This window comes from Peromyscus eremicus, chromosome 3 (genome assembly GCF_949786415.1).
Source record: "Peromyscus eremicus chromosome 3, PerEre_H2_v1, whole genome shotgun sequence".
Lineage (NCBI taxonomy): Eukaryota > Metazoa > Chordata > Mammalia > Rodentia > Cricetidae > Peromyscus > Peromyscus eremicus.
The window spans coordinates 12,762,303-12,779,961 of NC_081418.1; the positions used below are offsets into that span (position 1 = coordinate 12,762,303).

General features: G+C 41.8%; 2 protein-coding genes across 4 annotated transcripts in view; one reads left to right on the plus strand and one right to left on the minus strand.

Annotated features, from left to right (window-relative positions):
- The window catches only part of Slc25a40 (solute carrier family 25 member 40), a 28,472-nt gene extending 27,748 nt beyond the window's left edge, over positions 1–724 (minus strand). For both annotated transcript variants that reach the window (XR_009378157.1, XM_059257291.1), the window contains exon 1: positions 573–724. The gene's annotated coding sequence lies outside the window, so the exon portion shown is untranslated. The remainder of the gene's footprint in view (positions 1–572) is intronic.
- A 174-nt stretch (positions 725–898) lies between these two features.
- Positions 899–17,659, plus strand: part of Dbf4 (DBF4 zinc finger) — a 30,573-nt gene continuing 13,812 nt past the window's right edge. Inside the window, exons 1-6 of one of the 2 annotated variants that reach the window (XM_059257293.1) lie at positions 899–1,146; positions 2,251–2,423; positions 12,199–12,378; positions 13,986–14,036; positions 15,923–15,992; positions 16,174–16,250. In XM_059257293.1, the coding sequence (XP_059113276.1) occupies positions 1,101–1,146; positions 2,251–2,423; positions 12,199–12,378; positions 13,986–14,036; positions 15,923–15,992; positions 16,174–16,250 (597 nt within the window). In that variant the 5' untranslated portion in view covers positions 899–1,100. The remainder of the gene's footprint in view (positions 1,147–2,250; positions 2,424–12,198; positions 12,379–13,985; positions 14,037–15,922; positions 15,993–16,173; positions 16,251–17,659) is intronic. The other variant, XM_059257292.1, reaches the window with a different exon arrangement.

A 17,659-nucleotide genomic window follows, 5' to 3' on the forward strand; every position in this document is an offset into this window, starting at 1 on the left:
CCTGTTCAAAACAAAATCATTTCCTTTAGCAAACCTAATCCATCTTGGTGTCCTGACTTTGCCTAGCAGTCTCACAATTCACTGTCTGTGCTTCAAGATACTTATGTGCACTGACTGGTCTGAGGTACTACATTAAAAATCAACACTAAGGACGGTTTATTATGACCAGGAGTTAAATGCAAAACAGAACAAAACAACGTTTGTAAGGGTGAGTAAGCAGAAGTATAGTCAGAACAAGTTTTGATGAGGCGTTTTCTCATCTATAAAGCAAAATTAAAACAAATCACAAACCCCTCAGTTTCGTCTTGACCATTATCCCATTTATCACTACCGTTTTACAGGTGAAAAACCCCGACACTTCATTTTCCACTCTTTTATTGTTGCAAAAAAAGAAAAAAATCATACACACACACACACAGAAAGGACAGACCTGTACAGAACAAGTCCCCAAAGGGCAGCGAGAGTCGGGTCCGGCGGCTGACCCCCGCCCCGCGCCACCCGGGCCACCTCTGCGGCCTGTCCAGGTCGGCGGGAGCCGGGGCCCGCGTCCCACACGCGGCTAAGTGGCGTACCTGGTGGCGAGGCGACTGCAAGGCTGGGGTCGCAGCAAACGCGGCGGGTGATGCTGGCCACACGGCCTGCGAGGCTCGCTGCACCCACGGCCCGGGGCGCTCCACACTCCGGGGTGTGCAGCGCGGCGCCCGAGCTTGACGGCGACGCCGGCCGGCCGGGGTCTGAAGCAAGGCTGGCCCGCGCGCCGGGGGCGGGGCGGGGCGGGGCGAGGGGCGGGGCCAGTGCCGGGGGCGGGGCCTGCGGCGCGCGCGGCCCGGCAGGCGGAGCTTGCGCGAGGCCCGGCCCGGCGCAGGGAGGGCGGGGAGCGCGTCGCCTGGGCGTCGCGGTCGCGTGACGCGTTTTCAAATCTTTAACCGCCGCGGCTCACAGGTCGGTGCTGCAGCCCCTTCCTGCTCGGAGGCTCGGCGCCGGAACCGGCCGTGGAAGTCGGCCCGCGGACGCGGCGGCCGGGCCTCGGAGCTCCGTGTTCGCGGCCGTCCCGTGCGGCGCGCGGTGCGGACCCAGCATGTAGGTGCCTGGTGGCTGCCATGAACCTGGAGACCATGAGGATCCACAGCAAAGCGCCTCTGCCCGGTACGGAGCCCCTCCCTCCCCCGCCGCGGTCCCTTTAATCCCTTCCTGCTCGGCCGGTTCCACCGTGGATTCCAGGGAGGCTTCCCGCGGGGGCCTCTGCTGCTTCTGCACTTGCGTGGGTTCCGGGCGCCCCGAAGGCGTTCGGTCTCCGGCAGGGCCCGCGTGCCCTCCGGCCGCAGCTGCCGTCCCCCATTCCCGGGGCTGCGAGCTGGAGACAATGCGCGGGTCCCCGACGGCCGGCCGCGCCGCCCCACCGCGGAGCCCGCTCCATTTGTGACTGTTAGTTCCTTCCCTCGTAATTAAAGCAGTGTTGGTGTGTGTAACACGCCGTGTTGATTTCAGCCTCCTAGACACCTGAAGACAAAAACAGGTTCCTATTTCAGTTGCATTATGTGGTATAAAAATAAAAATTTATGATGAAAAGTTTTTCTGGGAGATACATGTGTGCCTATTAACCAGGCCATAAAATGCAGGTTGCGTTTGAAAAGTTTATAGAAGTTGCTTAATTCTCATCTGCTTTTAAAATAAAAGGAAGGAGAGATAAATGGCGATGCCCTTAGTGGGCCTAAGTCTTTAAAATGTAAACAAAGTGCATGAACTAGATCATTTAGTTCTTTTTAGTACTAGACAAAACTATGAAACCAAAATTTGAGCACTCAGTAACCCTTGAGGATTGGGTTGTTTATTCTAGATACTTTTTTTTGCCTAGGTAAATGGTTTTAAAATTTGAAACACCTGTGTTGAGTTTTCACAGAACTGCTGACTTCAATAAGTAAATACTCCCGTGAAGTTTACATCCTGAGAAAGTAAGTTTTTCAGAAAGGCTTTGTAGAGTTCCCTTCATATATGAACAGGAATAAATAATGACTACTTTCTGCTGATTCAGCTCTTGTTCTCCACTCTAGAATTTATGGAAAGCATACAGGGCAGTTTGCCTTCATCCTAAGTGGTAATATTCAGGAATACATTAAGATTCTAACTACTTAAGTTGGTATGACTAATAATTTTCCTTTCTGTGGTAAGGTCGTTTAATGTTTTCTAAGCAGGTAAGTTTTTGTCTGCATAAAGCAGACCTGATTACCTGATTCTTTTTCGTAATCACAGGTGGCATCCAGGACAAAAATGAAAAGAACAGACCGTCTTTGAAATCCCTGAAAACTGATAATAGACTGGAAAAATCGAAATATAAGCCTCTTTGTGGAAAAATATTTTACCTTGACTTGCCTTCTATCACTGTATGTGAAAAACTCCAAAAAGACATAAAGGATCTTGGCGGGGTAAGTGAAAACTGCACACTCACAGAGAGTAGAAAATTACTCTAGCACCTTATGATATGAAATCATTAAAGAATTTCATTTTGGCAAACTATAGCCATTTAATCAATAGTAGCCTAAAAACTATGAATTGTTTATTATTAATGAATTATTTGGGGACTGGGAGTGTAGCCCAGTGGTTTAGCACCTACTGGGCATGTGCAAGATTTTCTGTGCTCGAGTCCCAACACCAAAGGACAAAACACACTTTTTTAGCCTTTTGTAACCTGACAAAATGTTTCTGTGATGAGTGGTTAAGAATAAAGGAAAGAGAGTCCTTTGTCCTAGTGAATTGCCTTCCAAATCAGCAGGAACTACTTGACTGATGCTGGGGGGGGGGGGGGGCTGTTAAAATAGTTCTTTAGTGATATATCTATGATGTGACTTTTATAATGTACTCGTGTGTGTGTGTGTGTGTGTGTGTGTGTGTGTGTGTGTGTGTGAGAGAGACAGAGAGACAGAGAGAGACAGAGACACTACTGAGTCAACAGCAGCCCGTTATTGAGGGAGCAGTTTGGAGTAATAGTTAAACTGTCTTCCCTGTTATAAACATTACTTAGATGATTAGAAAACTTAGGCAAAGTCTAAAAGATTTCTTAGTTGTAATGTTAATATTACCTAAATTCTAGCAAATGAGGTTATTAGGATTTTTACTGTTTCAAAGGTTTCTGCTGGACTGGAATTTTGAGTAAACATTTCCAGTCTGGAAATTCAAAAGAGTATTTCACAGATTCCTTAGAATTATTTGTTAATGTGATATTCTACTTACCTGCCCTTGGAATTTTTCTACTTTTCTTTGGGGGGGTGGTAAATAGAATTTTTTTCTTTTTTGTCGATTACATTCATATACGGATTTTAATGTAATCAGTTACCCCTATTACCCTTCCTTCTCCTTTCTCTCTTGCTCACTCTCTCCTTCATAGCTAGGTCCCTTCCAACTCCCCTAAACATCCTACTTTTCTGATACTCGTTTTGTTGACTCATTATCACGTATTTATGGTGGCATTTATCATAATGACCCATATGGCTGCACTTCTAGAGGTCATGGTTGATAGACCTGCCACCATTGACATTGTGGTCTATCAAGGCTATGGTAATGTGCTTACTGCCCTAGATATGTGTGTAGACCCCTCTGCTTTAGAAATGAAGTGCTGTCTGCTGGTCTAACTCCCAGAGTGACATGGCATGCCACCATTCTTTCTTTTAACTGTCAGTGGCTAATAGATGCTTGATATCTTTCTCAGGTATGTTGCTCACTCTGTTAACTTTAGGTTTAAGTCACTGGTGTTTGGATTTGTTTTTAGCAGTAGGTACTTCAGATAATGGTATATCTATAAATCCAGTGTGGGAAACCTATGAAAAGGAAGCTTTGACTAAATTAGCAATGTGACCACCAGGACAGGAGTTATTTCCACTACTCGTTTCTTTCTCTCCCATCCTCACAGCACTTTCTAAGGTATTTTCAAGAAACAACTTTTGAATTACTTCTGCCATAGATAGTAGTTAAGGAAGATTTTGATTTTATATGTGTCAAATTTTACCATCAAATGGTTTCAAGTATCTCAGTGGACATATTAGAAGCGTAAGTTTTATACTTATGTGGCAGGGGAGTTACCATGATCACGAAGGTGATTCTCCCATGGTAGGGCTGGTCCATGGCACTCTTATCATAGCACTCATAGTACAGTAAGTACATCTGTCCTGACTCTGTGATTTCCTAAATGCAAAGAGCTCTGCTGCACAATTTGTTATTGGAGATTGCATCTGCACTCTCCCCCCAGGGAAAAAAGTACTGGGCCAGTGAGGTAGCTTGCAAGTAAGGGAGGGCATTTGCTGCCAAACCTGGCAACCTGATTGTGATCCTTGGGACCCATATGGTGAAAAGAGAGAGCCGACTTCCACACTTTACTAACTTCCTTATTGGAAAAAAGGTACTTAGTTGTGGTCTTTATCATACTTTCCTATATAACTCAATGATGTCAGTTCACTTCCTAGGTCCAAACACTTAACTTTATCAAGTAGTCATTTAAAAGGTTATGTTTTTCCCCAGTTCCTAGTTTTATATAACCTTTCTATCCTTTTTATTACTTTCTTTGCTTCAGATCATCCCAATAGTGTCATTGTTTAATTAACCACATTCTGTATTTTTTTTCTAGTATTAATGAATGCGTGTTAGTATCCTATTCATTTGCACAGAATACTCATGATAATTAAATTGCAGTCAGTTTTCGCAAACTTTGTTTTATAGTGTTCAGAAGAGTAGCTAAATCAAAACCACGTAAGGACATAGAGCCAGACTTGCCGGCATATATGCTTCTAATCTCAGGGTTTGGGTAAGGCTGGAGGATCATGAGTTCAAAAGTTCATGTGGCTTGGGCTATGTAGTAAGACCCTCTTTAGAGAAACAGAAGGAAGGATAGGCCGGCCCATTTCTAAACAGTTTAGACTAGAGTAAAACAATTGGAGAAAGATAAATATAAGGGTAATGGTCACTGCTTTATTGGCAGCATGGGACTGGGAGAGCAGGGCCTACAAATGAGGTGGACTAAAGTCTCGTGCAGTAGCCAACTTTATTCAGAGCACCAGGCAACTTATACTCTGAGGGTTAAGTGAAAGGGACCATTGTTTGCTCAGGACACCCCAAGACCAAGTTCTCAGCACAAAGGAGATTTATTTCCCTCAGAGGGATAAAGGGCAGGGAATAAGAGAGAAAAACAGGAGATAGAGGACAAAGGAGAAGGGGTGGGGAAGACAAAGGACTGACTGCCTCTGGATAGAGAGGAGACAGACATGCCCATAGGAAAATAAAGGAACAAGGGGAAACCTTGTGTTAGGATGAGTGTTTTAATTATACTGGGCATGTTAATTAGGAGAGCCAAAGGGGGCTTTTGATTGCTGGACTTCAATACTTTGATAGCTGGACCTTGGTGGTCAGCCTCAGGAGGAAGATGTGGCCAGGTAAGGGAGTAGTCCTCGGTGGCTGGCTTTAGGGATGTAATCTAATGGTTTTTAGCAAGGCCGAGGGAATGGGGGAGAAGGGCGGGGCCTGCCAGAGCCATGTTTGCCATGCTCAAGCTGGCTACAGTTCCTTCATTAAGAAAATCACATTCAGCCGGGCGGTGGTGGCGCACACCTTTAATCCCAGCACTCAGGAGGCAGAGGCAGGTGGATCTCTGTGAGTTCGAGGCCAGCCTGGTCTACAAAGTGAGTTCCAGGAAAGGCCCAAAGCTACACAGAGAAACCCTGTCTCGAAAGAAAAAAAAAAAAAACAAAAAACAAAAAAAAAAAATGACATCCATAAGGATAAGCCACATGTGGAAAAACCATGATTTTCCAGAGAGGCACATGAATAACAGCTGAAGTAACTCATTCCTGTTCGCTACACCTGAGGGGCATGAAAACACATTCCAAGAACAATTCTATGTTTTGAAGAAACTGAGGTCACAAGACTCTTGTCTTCTTGGAGTTTTCTCACTAGCACTCATGTGACTCCATTCCTGGGCTGTGTTCCAACAGGGCCAGACCTTACTATGTTGTGCTCCTGAGGACAGAGTTAAGTATAATTTTGTGTTTAGCCATTAAAAGACAGGGACAACAATTTCCAGTAAATTGAAAACCATGGTAAAACTATAATTTGTAAACTCTGAGGGGTGAAAACCTGAGAGATCAGGGAAATAGGGAAAGCCACAGCCAACCTTACCTCACCAACTCTGCAGCTTCCAAAAGTGAGCTACTTCCTGTCTACCCACACCTATATGCCTTTCTGTTCTGTTCTCTCATTCACTCTCTCAGCCCAGCTACATCACTTCCTCTTCCTGCCCAGCTCTGTCACTTCCTGTCTATCTATACAGACCTCTATGGTTGGTACTGGGATTAAAGGCGTGTGTCACCATGCCTAGTTCTGTTCTCCAGTGTGGCCTTGAACTCACAGAGATCCAGACAGATTCCTGTCTGCCAAGTGATAGGATTAAAAGCGGGTGTTACCATTGCCTGACATCTGTTTAATATAATGGCTGGCCTTTTCCTCTGATCTCCAGACAAGCTTTATTTATTAGAGCACAAATAAAATATCACCACAATAATTGAGCAGTTATTTGAGTTTGGTTTTCAGGGCATGGTATTGTGTTTTGTTAGGCTCAAAAATAAATCCTGTGCCTGTCTTTCCTGAAGTTCTAATCTAGATAGAGATGGCATGGTTTTGTGTGAAAAATCTTTGCTAGGGAGACACAACACACATCTCTTCACCCCAGGTAGGGATCCCATGACAGATCAAAATATGGATACCACCAAAGTATAACTTGGTGAGTTAATGAATTTTATTGGGATTACTTATAGGAGCAGAAATGATTCAAAGACAGCTGCATCACCAAGCCCCACCCCAGTGTGAGTGACAGCTCACAAAAGCTAGGAAACCTGGAGCACACTGCCCAGCCTGCAGGCAGCTCAGGAGGTTGGAGAGTGTCCTTTCCAAGTAACTGGTCTAAACCTCTTCCGGGAAGCTTAGCTGGTTTCTGCTTCTTCCAGGCAGTTGGTCTGGTCTCAGAGTCTTTGCAGCTTTCTACTTTGAGAGTCTTTACAGTTCAGCTTCCTTTCATCTGAGAGGAACACTCAGCTTTAATTGTTTGCTCTATCAGGGAGGGGCCTAGTGAATCTGGTCGGTTTCTGAGACTTCCTAAAGCTATTTTGAGTTGTTTACCTTCCTGCTTAAGGAGCTTCCTGTAGGATGAACTGTTTCAATCCTCTAGGAGACTTACACAACACATGGGTACAGTTGATTATAATATAACATAAAAGGAAGGGGGAGATTACTTCCAGCTGAAGAATTTTAGAGGACATTGTGTGGGCACAATAACTAAGTCATTATAGAACAGCCCTGTGAATTCTTTAATAGAATATGTAGAAATTGTTTTTAGGACACAGATGAAAATGCCTCCGTGCCAATATGAATCAGCACAGTTAATGTTTGAGTTGGGTCTTAAAGGTCTGTTAGGGATGTACTTAGTACACTGTGCATAATTTTTGGAAAGAACATACTTACGATGTATGCCTGTGTAGGTGTGTTTGTGTACCTGATGGTGCTACAACATACCTTGAGGTTGAAATTTAGATATGGAAGTGGCAATAATCAGTTACGTTAGAACCAGATTATAAAGGACATTTCCTACATTATGAAGGATAGAGGAGTAGGTTTGAGCTTTTGAGGGGATGAGGGTGGACATGGCTTTGTGTTAGGCCAGATCATCCTTTATACCGCAGGCTGGCCTAGAACCTTATAATCTTCGTCTCCGTTTCCCCAGTGTTGAAATAACAGAGACCTGAGCTATTGCTACACTCAGCAGAGGTGGTTTTCTGGTTTGGTTTCCTTTTGGTTTTGTGGTGATGTTATTTTTGAGTTTTAAGACAGGGTTTCTCTGTGCATTGTACTGTGCCCAGAACTACCACAGAAAGTGTTTATTATTATTTATTTTAAGGTGTGTGTACACAAAAGCATCACAGGTGCCCAAGGAAGCCAGGAGAGGGCAGCAGACCCCCTAGAACTGGAGTTACGGATGGCTGTGAGCTGCCATGTACATGCAGTGAGCTGACTCCAGCGTCTTCTGTGTAGTAAGGGCTTTATCTGCTGAGCCATCTCAGCTCTTCCACCTCCATTTAAATTTTACATTAAGGAGTTTTAACTTTGTTTATAAGAAATGTAAAACTGGGAAAATTTTATGGTATTATAGTAGCGTAACATGCAGGCCAATGAGTGAAAGCTTAGAAATAAACTATTTTATATATAGTTGTTTTTGTTTTTTAAATAACAAGTCAGTTTCAGGAGAGTTGGATATCTACATGCAAAAGGATGAGTTTGGACATTTACCTTACATCATATGCAAAAAAATTAACTCAAAATGGATCCAAGATATAACTGTAAGAGGCTAAATAATTAGAAAATATTAGAAGAAATATTTATAATATTGAGTTTTTGCAGTGATTTCAGTAATACCAAAATTGTATCTACTCATCGGCAGCAATTTTAAAAGACTTATAAGTTAACTTAGTTAAAATGAACAACTCATCCCTCTTCTAGGACATTAACAAGAAACCCACCAAATGGTAGAGAATATTTTGTGAATCATTCGTGTTCGCTCAGTTGATACAGTGCTTGCTAGGACTACATGGAGCTCTGGGGTCAGTCCCTCCATTGCATAAAATGCAAACAGTGGCACATACGTGTGGCAGTGGCATCAGAGCATTCGGGAGGTAAGGGCAGGAGAATCAAGACATCAAGGTCATCCTTAGGTCAAGGTCATCGTAGACTCTGAGTCCTGTTTCAGAGCAAAATGGTATATCATATATCTAATAAGTGATTTATTTACAGAATATATGGAGACCTGCGTTTCAACAACAGAAGGATAATTCAGTGGGTGAAGTGGGCTGTAGAAATTAGATGGCTCAGCAGTTAAAAGCACTTGTTCTTACAGAGGACCTGGATTCAGTTTCCAGGACCCACATGGTGGCTCACTATCATCTGTGTATAGTTCTAGGTGACCTGACACCCTCCTCTGGCCTCAGCAGGCACTAAGCACACATAGATATAGATATAGATATAGATATAGATATAGATATATACACATACATATACCCTCATACACATAAAAATAAATAATAGGTGAAGGGCCTATATAGACATTCAAAAAAGATGTACCAGTAGCCCACAGCATTCTAATCATCAGGTAAATGCAAATCTAAACCTTAGTCATGCCATTAGCTACTGGCCAAAAAAAAAAAAACCAGAAAATGAAAGTGTTAACTTTCACAGTCTTTTACTTGTCCACTGGTGATGGGAATGTAAAATGAGGCAACAGCTTTGCAGACCGTATGGGTGGTCTCAGGAAAAAAGGTTTCTTAGCAATGTACTTAAGGTATATATATATCTGAAAGAATTGAAAGCAGGGTGTCAAAGAGATGTGGACATCTGCAGGCTGAGCAGCCATGGAGAACGGTCTGGTGAGCAGCATTCCTCCACGGTCTCTGCTTCAGTTCCTTCAGGCTCCTGCCCTGGCTTCCCCTAGATCAGTGGTTCTCAACTGGTGGGTCAAGACCCCTAACCCATTAGAAAAACTCAGATTTACATTGCAGTTCATAACAGTAGCAAAATTACAATTATAAAGTAGCAATGAAATAATTGTATGGTTGGGGGTCACCACACCATGGGGCACTGTATTATTAATGGGTTGCAGCATTAGGAAGGTTGAGAACCACTGCTCTAGATGATAGACTGTTACCTGGAAGTGTAAGCTGAGATAAACCCTCACCTCTCCAAGTTGTTTCTGGCTGGTGTTTAGCAGAGTAACAGAAAGCGAATTAGGAAAGGAGTACTACTCCATGAGCTGATGTTCTGGACTGAATAAAATTGAGAACACTAGCGGAGCGCCAGTATTCATCTTTCTCTCCTTCATGACTTACTGTGATCAGCCACTTCATGCTCTCACTGTCACACCTTCTCTGCTGTGTTGGATTGATTATATTCCCTCAGATCCTGAGCCAGAACGAACCCTTTGTTCCTGAAGTTGCTTTTGTGAGGTATTTGTTAGAGCCAATGAGAAAAGTAACAATACAGTGACTGCCTGATCATCTGGTTTTAGGTCTCTTCCTTTTGTATAGCCAGAGCAGTAGCTGGGGCTTGATCCTGCCTTTATGGCTTATCTAATTTTCAAAGAGTCTGTCTCCAAAGACCATAGAACAGTGGTTCTCCACCTTCCTAATGCTGTGACCCTTTAATACAGTTCCGCATGTTGTAGTGATGACCCCAACCATACAACTGTTTCATTGCTACTTCATAACTGTAATTTTGCTCCTGTTAGGAATTGTAGTGTAAATATCTGATATGTGATTCCCCCCCATGGGTCATGACCCATGGGCTGAGAGCCACTGCTATGGAGTGCTTTCACCATTTTATGTATTTTTATTTCAAGTGTTTGAGTGTTTCTCCTGCATATGTCTATGCACCACATGCATGCAGGGCCTGAAGACGTCAGAAGAGGGCATCAGATCCCCTGGAACTGAAGTTTCAGATGGTTGTGAGCCACCATGTGGGTGCTGGGAAGTGAACCGGGGTACTCTGGAAGAGCAGCCAGTACTCTTACCTGCTGAGCTCTCTCTCTAGCGTGTTTTCACCTTAATACCTCACAACTGGGATTAAATTTCTACAATATAAGTGGGAACATTCAAACTATAGCAGTGAAGTTCCAGAATAGTCAGATTCATTGAGACAAAGTAAAGTAGAGTTTATCAGCATGAGGACATGGAGGATTTAAATTTGGGATGAAAATGTTCTAGAAATGGATAGTAGTGGTGGTTGTATAGCATTATAAAGGTGGGGATTGCCTCTGAATTGTTACACTTAAAATAGTTGAACAAAGCTGGGTGGTGCTGAAACATACCTTTAGTCCCAGCGCTCAGGAGGCAGAGGTGGGGCATTTCTGTGAGTTTGAAGCCAGCCTGCTCTACAGAGTGAGTTCCAGGACAGCCAAGGTTACACAGAGAAACCCTGTCTCAAAAAAAAAAAAAAAAAAAAAAAAAAAGTTAAACTAGTATACATATATACACCGTGTGTGTGTGTGTGTGTGTGTGTGTGTGTGTGTGTGTGTGCGTGCGCCCTGAGAGAGGGTTACTAGAGACTTGATGCAGTTTAAGACAGTATTTTATATATAAATTATTGTTTACATTCTTTCCTGTCTTTATACAGGACTCATATTTTCTGGAATAAATGTGAATACTTTATTAGCTGGTCAGTAAAAATGAATGTTGCCTGGGGGAAAAAGAAAACAGTTTGCATTTCACTAAGGTTGCTCCTGTCAACAGCCAATTTTGAGTTAATGTAGCTTAAATTAACTCAGCCATCACAAGCTTTGCTTCATTTTGTTTTTAGCATCTTAAAAAATTTTTTATTCTGTGTGTGTGTGTCTGCACTTGGCATGTGTGCGTAAGTGTGAGCGCATGAGGAGAACTTGCAGGAATTGTTTTTCTCCTTCTGCCCTGTGAGTCCAGGTGATCAAACTCAGATCAGCACCGATCTATTGAGGCATCTTGCTGACAGACCTTGTTATTCAGAGTGTGACTGTAGAAATTAGACAGAGCTTTTCAAAGTCCCTAGTCTTCCGTGTCAGCTGTATTTATATGGTATGCGTTTTAATAACATTCACTTTCATGTGTGTGTTCCCATAAAGCATGTTAGGGCATTTTCTTCTAACAATTTTAGCCTTGTTGAGTAAAAGTTTCCTCTTCTAAGTTTAAGTCTTAGAAAATGTTATAAACTTAATGATTTAGAACTGTGATGTACCAGATAGTAGCTAATTCATTAGGATTAAGTAAAATTTAAAATTCAGTGGCCTGGCTATAATAACTGCATTTTGGGCGCTTAGTCGCCACATGTAGCAGGTTTGTGCAATGTTGTTACATGGTACAGGCAAAGAACAGTTCATCTCTGTAGGAAACTTTGTTGATATGAATGACTCCAGCAAGTCACTTCAGTTTTCATCTCCATATACACAGATAAGTGCCATGGGAGTACTTAAGAATAGTAGTTAGCACATGACACTATTATACTGTTAATGGAACCCCCATTCTACTTTCTCAGAACTACTGGTAATTTTCACTTACCAATTTGTGAGATACTAGATTACATCAAATTGGAATTTGCAGTGTTTTTAATTAGCTTTGGAGTTTTTATTAAAATTATTTTGTTTTCTTGTAGCGAGTTGAAGAATTTCTCAGCAAAGATATCAGTTATCTTGTTTCAAATAAAAAGGAAGCAAAATATGCACAAACATTGGGTCGAAATTCTCCTGTACCAAGTCCAGAATCTGCGTATACTGCAGAAACCACCTCACCTCATCCTAGCCATGATGGAAGTTCCTTTAAGTCTCCAGACAGAGTAAGTGTGCTCTACATGCTTTGAGACTCTAGGAAAGGGGATCTCATGGTTCCCTTGTTGGGAGACAAGCTCTGGCTGTAGCCCTCTGAGGCTAGTTTGGAACTCCCTGCATAGCCCAGACTGACCTCAAAATTCTCAGCCCTCCGGTCTGCCTCCCAGGTACTGGATTATAGATGTTTACCCTCACCCCTGACCCTGGGCTTTCAGTAGCAGGCTTATCGCATGTAGATGGATTGGTTAGAATAAAGCAAAGCTCTATGCTTTCTCACTATTGATAGCGTTGGCTGTCATTTTGAAAGGTGACAATTTTTCCTTAATAATACAATGTAGTCAAGTTGTATCCTGACTCCTAAAGTGTGCTTGTACTTGTACTTTAGAGGGTAACTTTTATTTTTAGAATACTTTACAATGAAAGTTAATAGCTAGTCATTCTCTTGAAGAAAAAATAGAAACTTAAAATTTTCAAAGTAGAGAAAAGCAAATTGACCAGTTCCAGCTTACTGCCTATTTCACACACTCTCAAGTTAGGCATAACTTTACACATCCAGGAACTTGGTGGAAAAATCAAAACAAGTATTTTGTGACGGGTAGAAAATATGTGTGTGATAAGATAAGTTAAAATCCAGGCTAAAAATGTACTGGCAGTACATTCCTGTCAAATCATTGCCCTTAAGTTGGAAGACAATAGGAAGGACAAACTAATGGATTTAAATACTTAGAGAAGAGAGTGAGAGATAAAACACTTAATGGGTCTAAATTGTTAGGTTGACATGTAATTAAGTTGCCATTTAAAGCACACCTTCCTTATCTGTGATAGCCTTATGGAAAGCAGTTTCCCAGTTCTCAATACAGAGAAAAGGGAAACCTGAGTTACATTGGAGATCACTCGGGAAGAGGAGGCGTCAGGCTTGTGCGTTAGTGCTGTTTGGGGAGAAGGTCATGTTGTAGCAACAAGCTCTCAATTTGTTCATAGCCTTTCAGCAACTTTCCATGCTGTCTTAGTTTAAAAGTGAGATAGTTTATAAAAAATTGTGTATAAAGTTTATTTTTCTTAAATCTTCAGTTAATACAGAACTAAGCCAGGCCTATTATCCCAGCACCTTGGGACTGTGAAGCAAGAGGATTTCAGTTTCAAGGCCAGCCTAGGCGACTTAGTGAGACCATATCTAAAGGGGTTAGAAGCACTGGAGACATAGCTCAGTTGTAGGATGGCTGCTAGAATGTATCACCAAAAAGGAAAGACTAAAATCTAAAACGTTAATCTGACAATTGTAGATTTAAAATTGCAGTGGATGCTAACTATTTTAATCTTTGTTATATTTACTAAAACAGTTGACCCTCTGGGATCTCATTCAGTTTCTTTTTGTTCTTGGTGTGTTTTGTTGTTTTCTCCACTGGGAAAAAAAAGAGGGGGAAAGGAATTTTTTTTACTAATCTGTCTTGCCAAGAGAATAATGAAGTCACTTTTGACCATGTATTTGCTGTGTTCCTAGCCATTGGGGCTTGATATAAACAAAATTTATCTACTTTAATGATTTCCTCTTTCTAGCCCTTTCTATGATGAAGTACTATAACTGTTTATGTTTGTTATCTTGGTCTTCGTACAGGTGTGTCTGAGCCGAGGAAAGTTATTAGCTGAGAAAGCTGTCAAGGATCATGTGAGTAGGAACTTGAAGTTCACAGTGTGTGGCTGCAGCTAGAGCTCATTGGTATGGGGCTGGTCTAGTGCACATTCGGTCCTAGGCTCCACCCCAGCTCTTCATAAGCCAGGCAGAAGACCCTGTCATGCAGAGACAGGCAGGGAAAAAACATGCAGTGCATAGTCTACTTCTTTATTGTCTGATTTGCTGAGACAGAGTCTCATGTAGTTCAGGCTGGTCTCAGATTTGCTTGACTTCCAAGTGCTGGCATTATAGATATGTACCACCACACCCAGCTATATTTTATTAAAAATTTAACTGTAGACTGGGTAGATATCTCAGTGGGTAAAGCCAAGACTACTGACCTTAGTTTGATACCCAGGATCCAAATGGTGGAAGAGAAGAACTGACTCGTGCAGAGTGTCTTCTGATCTCTAGGTATACACTGTGATATGTGTGCTCCCACACACATACACAAAGACATGAACACATGGAGAATAAGTGAATGTAGTGAAAAATTATTTGACTTGGACTGGCTGTAAAGTTAGTAAAAAAGCCTGCCATGAAAGCATGAACTAAATCTGGGTGCCCAGAAGCCACATAAAAAGTAAAAAGCCAGGCATGGCAGCAGGTGCCTCGAATCCCCAGCCTTGGAGCTTTTTGGTGGTTGGGGTGTGGCAGGTGGGTCCCTGAAGCTAATTGACTAGCCAGCCTAGCTGAATTAGCGTGGGAGACCAGCTCCAACCTGTTGAAGGGTTCTTGTGGGGAGGAGAGAAGAATGAGGAAGTATCAGATAGAAATAAAGATGAGATGACAAGAAAGAGACACAGGGGGCTGGAGAGATGGCTCAGAGGTTAAGAACACTGACTGTTCTTCCCGAGGTCCTGAGTTCAATTCCCAGCGACCACATGGTGGCTCACAACCATCTGTAATGAGATCTGGTGCCCTCTTCTGGCCTGCAGACATATGTGCAGGCAGAATACTGTATACATAATAAATAAATAAATCTTTAAAAAAAAATCATTAAAAAAAAAAGAAAGAAAGAGACACAGGACAGCTTCGGGAGGGCCCTGGGTCAGTACCCAGTCACTCTGACATTTATTCTAATGGGCTTTTTATACACTACCAAGGGGAGAGGCAAAAGACCTCCCCCTTTCAAGATCAACGTACAACATACAGCCAAGTGTAGACCCTTCAAAACACCTGGTATCCACACCTGTGGCCAAATCCTCCCATTATGCAACCCTGCTGAGCAAAGCAAGCTCAGATTCTCTGACCTTGAGTAAGGCCTTACTAGGGAGCCTCTGTGGGCTCCTTCAAATTAGTGACTTTCAGGTTCAACAAGTGACCCTGTCTAAAAATATTAAAAGTGGAGAGTGATTGAAAAAAGACACCTGACATTGACCTCAGGCCTCTGCATGCCACACAGACATGTACACACCACACACAGAATTTTTAATTAAAGTGCAGATATTCTAGAGATATCCTTTAGTTTTTAATGAGAAAAGCTTAAATCAAGGCATCATCTCAGTCTGTCCAATGCAGAAGCTACTTTTCCTGGAGAAACATCCCCATCTTGTGGCCATCTGAAATATTAGTGTAAAGCCAAAGTTTGCCTTAGACTGTACAGTAATTGTTAAGCCAGGCATAATGGGCATTCCTTTATTCCCAGCACTTGAGAGGTGGATTTCTGAGTTCCAGGCAAGCCAGGGCTACAAAGTGAGACATAGGAATCTATTAATTAGGATTGATTTAAGAATGCTAAAATATAAAACAAGGTCCTCATTACTGTTGTCATTCTTTAGGGACACTTATGCATAAGCTCTTCAGTGGTTTAGCATTTATATAGCTTTTTTAAAATAGTAATTTTTAGACCAACTTAGTTTTTTGTTGTTGTTTTACAGGATTTTATTCCTGCTAATAGTATATTATCAAATGCCTTATCATGGGGAGTGAAGATTCTTCATATTGATGGTAAGGATCTTTTGACAATATTTGTTGTCTGTCTCTTAGTTCTTAACTTTACATGGTAAAAGTTTTGATAGTAGGGGTACCTCCAATGGTGAACCGTTAACCTAAGTTTCCTGCCACTTAAGATATCGTTGTTTAACTCCAAAGGTAAAATTGCTAATCTACAGTCCTTCTTTCAATAAAGACATTAGATGCTACATTGAACAGAAGAAGAAAGAGTTATGTACACTCAAGAAATCAAGTACTTCTGTGAGGGATACGGTATGTTGTTTTCTTTACTTTTAAAGCACTGTTCAAAGTGATAGCTTAGTTTTTTTATTTATATATCTACGAGTAATTTCCTAATAAGTCAAAAAATACTTTGTCAGAATATTTTTTTGGGTAAGCCTATGTAATGTTTGTGTATCATTTGACTTGAAACTTACATTCATGAAGTGAAAATTATTTCTGGAGTAATGACGTACATTCTTTCATCCTTTTTTATTGCTGTTGTTTGTTAATAGATACTTTTGTTTGTTTATTCTGCGGAAAGATACTCAGATTAACCTGTATGTAAGAAAATTCAAATACACGTTTCATTTGCTCTGAATGGCAGTGTCTCACAGTCTTGTGCCGTCTAGTCAGTTGGTCTGGTGTAAGGCCTGTACTGCGGCTTTGTGCTGTGGCTGTCCTTGTGTTCTGCCGTCGGTGTTGGCGGCTTCTGCTTTCTCTCTGGAGCCTCTGTACAGAGTCACCCTTTTTCTGTCCTTTAGACTGCTTTGATCTCACACTCCATCTGTCTACTCTTCAGTCTTCATAGTCCATCTTCTCAGTATTTCACGGATGTCTGCTCCTATACTCCTTCCTCATTTTCAACTGAAAAGGTATGGAACGCCAAAGCGGTTTACCAGATCCTTTTGATGCCTTTGAAAGCCAGCTGTGTTGGTTTTCCTGCTGTTGTCCATCCTTTCCTTGAACTCTGTTCATCTCTTCGCTTCTTCCTGCTTTCTCTTATTCCTCAGACCATTCTTATGTGGTTTGCTTTTCTATCATTCAGTCCTTAAATAACTTGGATATAAAGAAAATGAAGTTAATAGAGTAAATAAAAAGTGATGGAGACAAACGTAGTTTGGTAATTTGGGTTATTTTATGTAGTATGATAGGCATCTTAACACTTTGCACAACTCCAGTAACACTAAGGACTTGTATCTGAGGTTCTGTTGGTTTTGATTTTCCTGTTTTGTTTTGTTTTTTTGACACACACTCCCCCTCTTCCAGTTGGTTACTCATTATCTTTGTGTTGACTGGCACTTCACTTTGTCGTTTGCATTCTGGTGTTGAGTCCACACAGTAAATTTTGTATCATGAGTGCCATACTTTTCAGTTCTACAATTTCTGTTGGGGTATGTGTGTAAGCTTTTATGTATCAGGTAAGTTTTGAGTACACACAAGATCCTGCCAGTGTTGCGCAGATTCCATAGCTGTTATAATAGTTAGGCAAAGCTGATTTTGGTTTTGCTTTGTTATTTTTTTATTGTTCTTGGTTTTGTTTGTTTTTCTCGAGTCTCTCTATGTAGTTCTAGCTGTCCTGGAACTCATTGTATAGATTAGGCTGGCCTCGAACTCACAGAAATCCACCTGCCTTTACCTCCCGAGTGCTGGGATTAAAGTGTGTGCCACTGCATTACTGT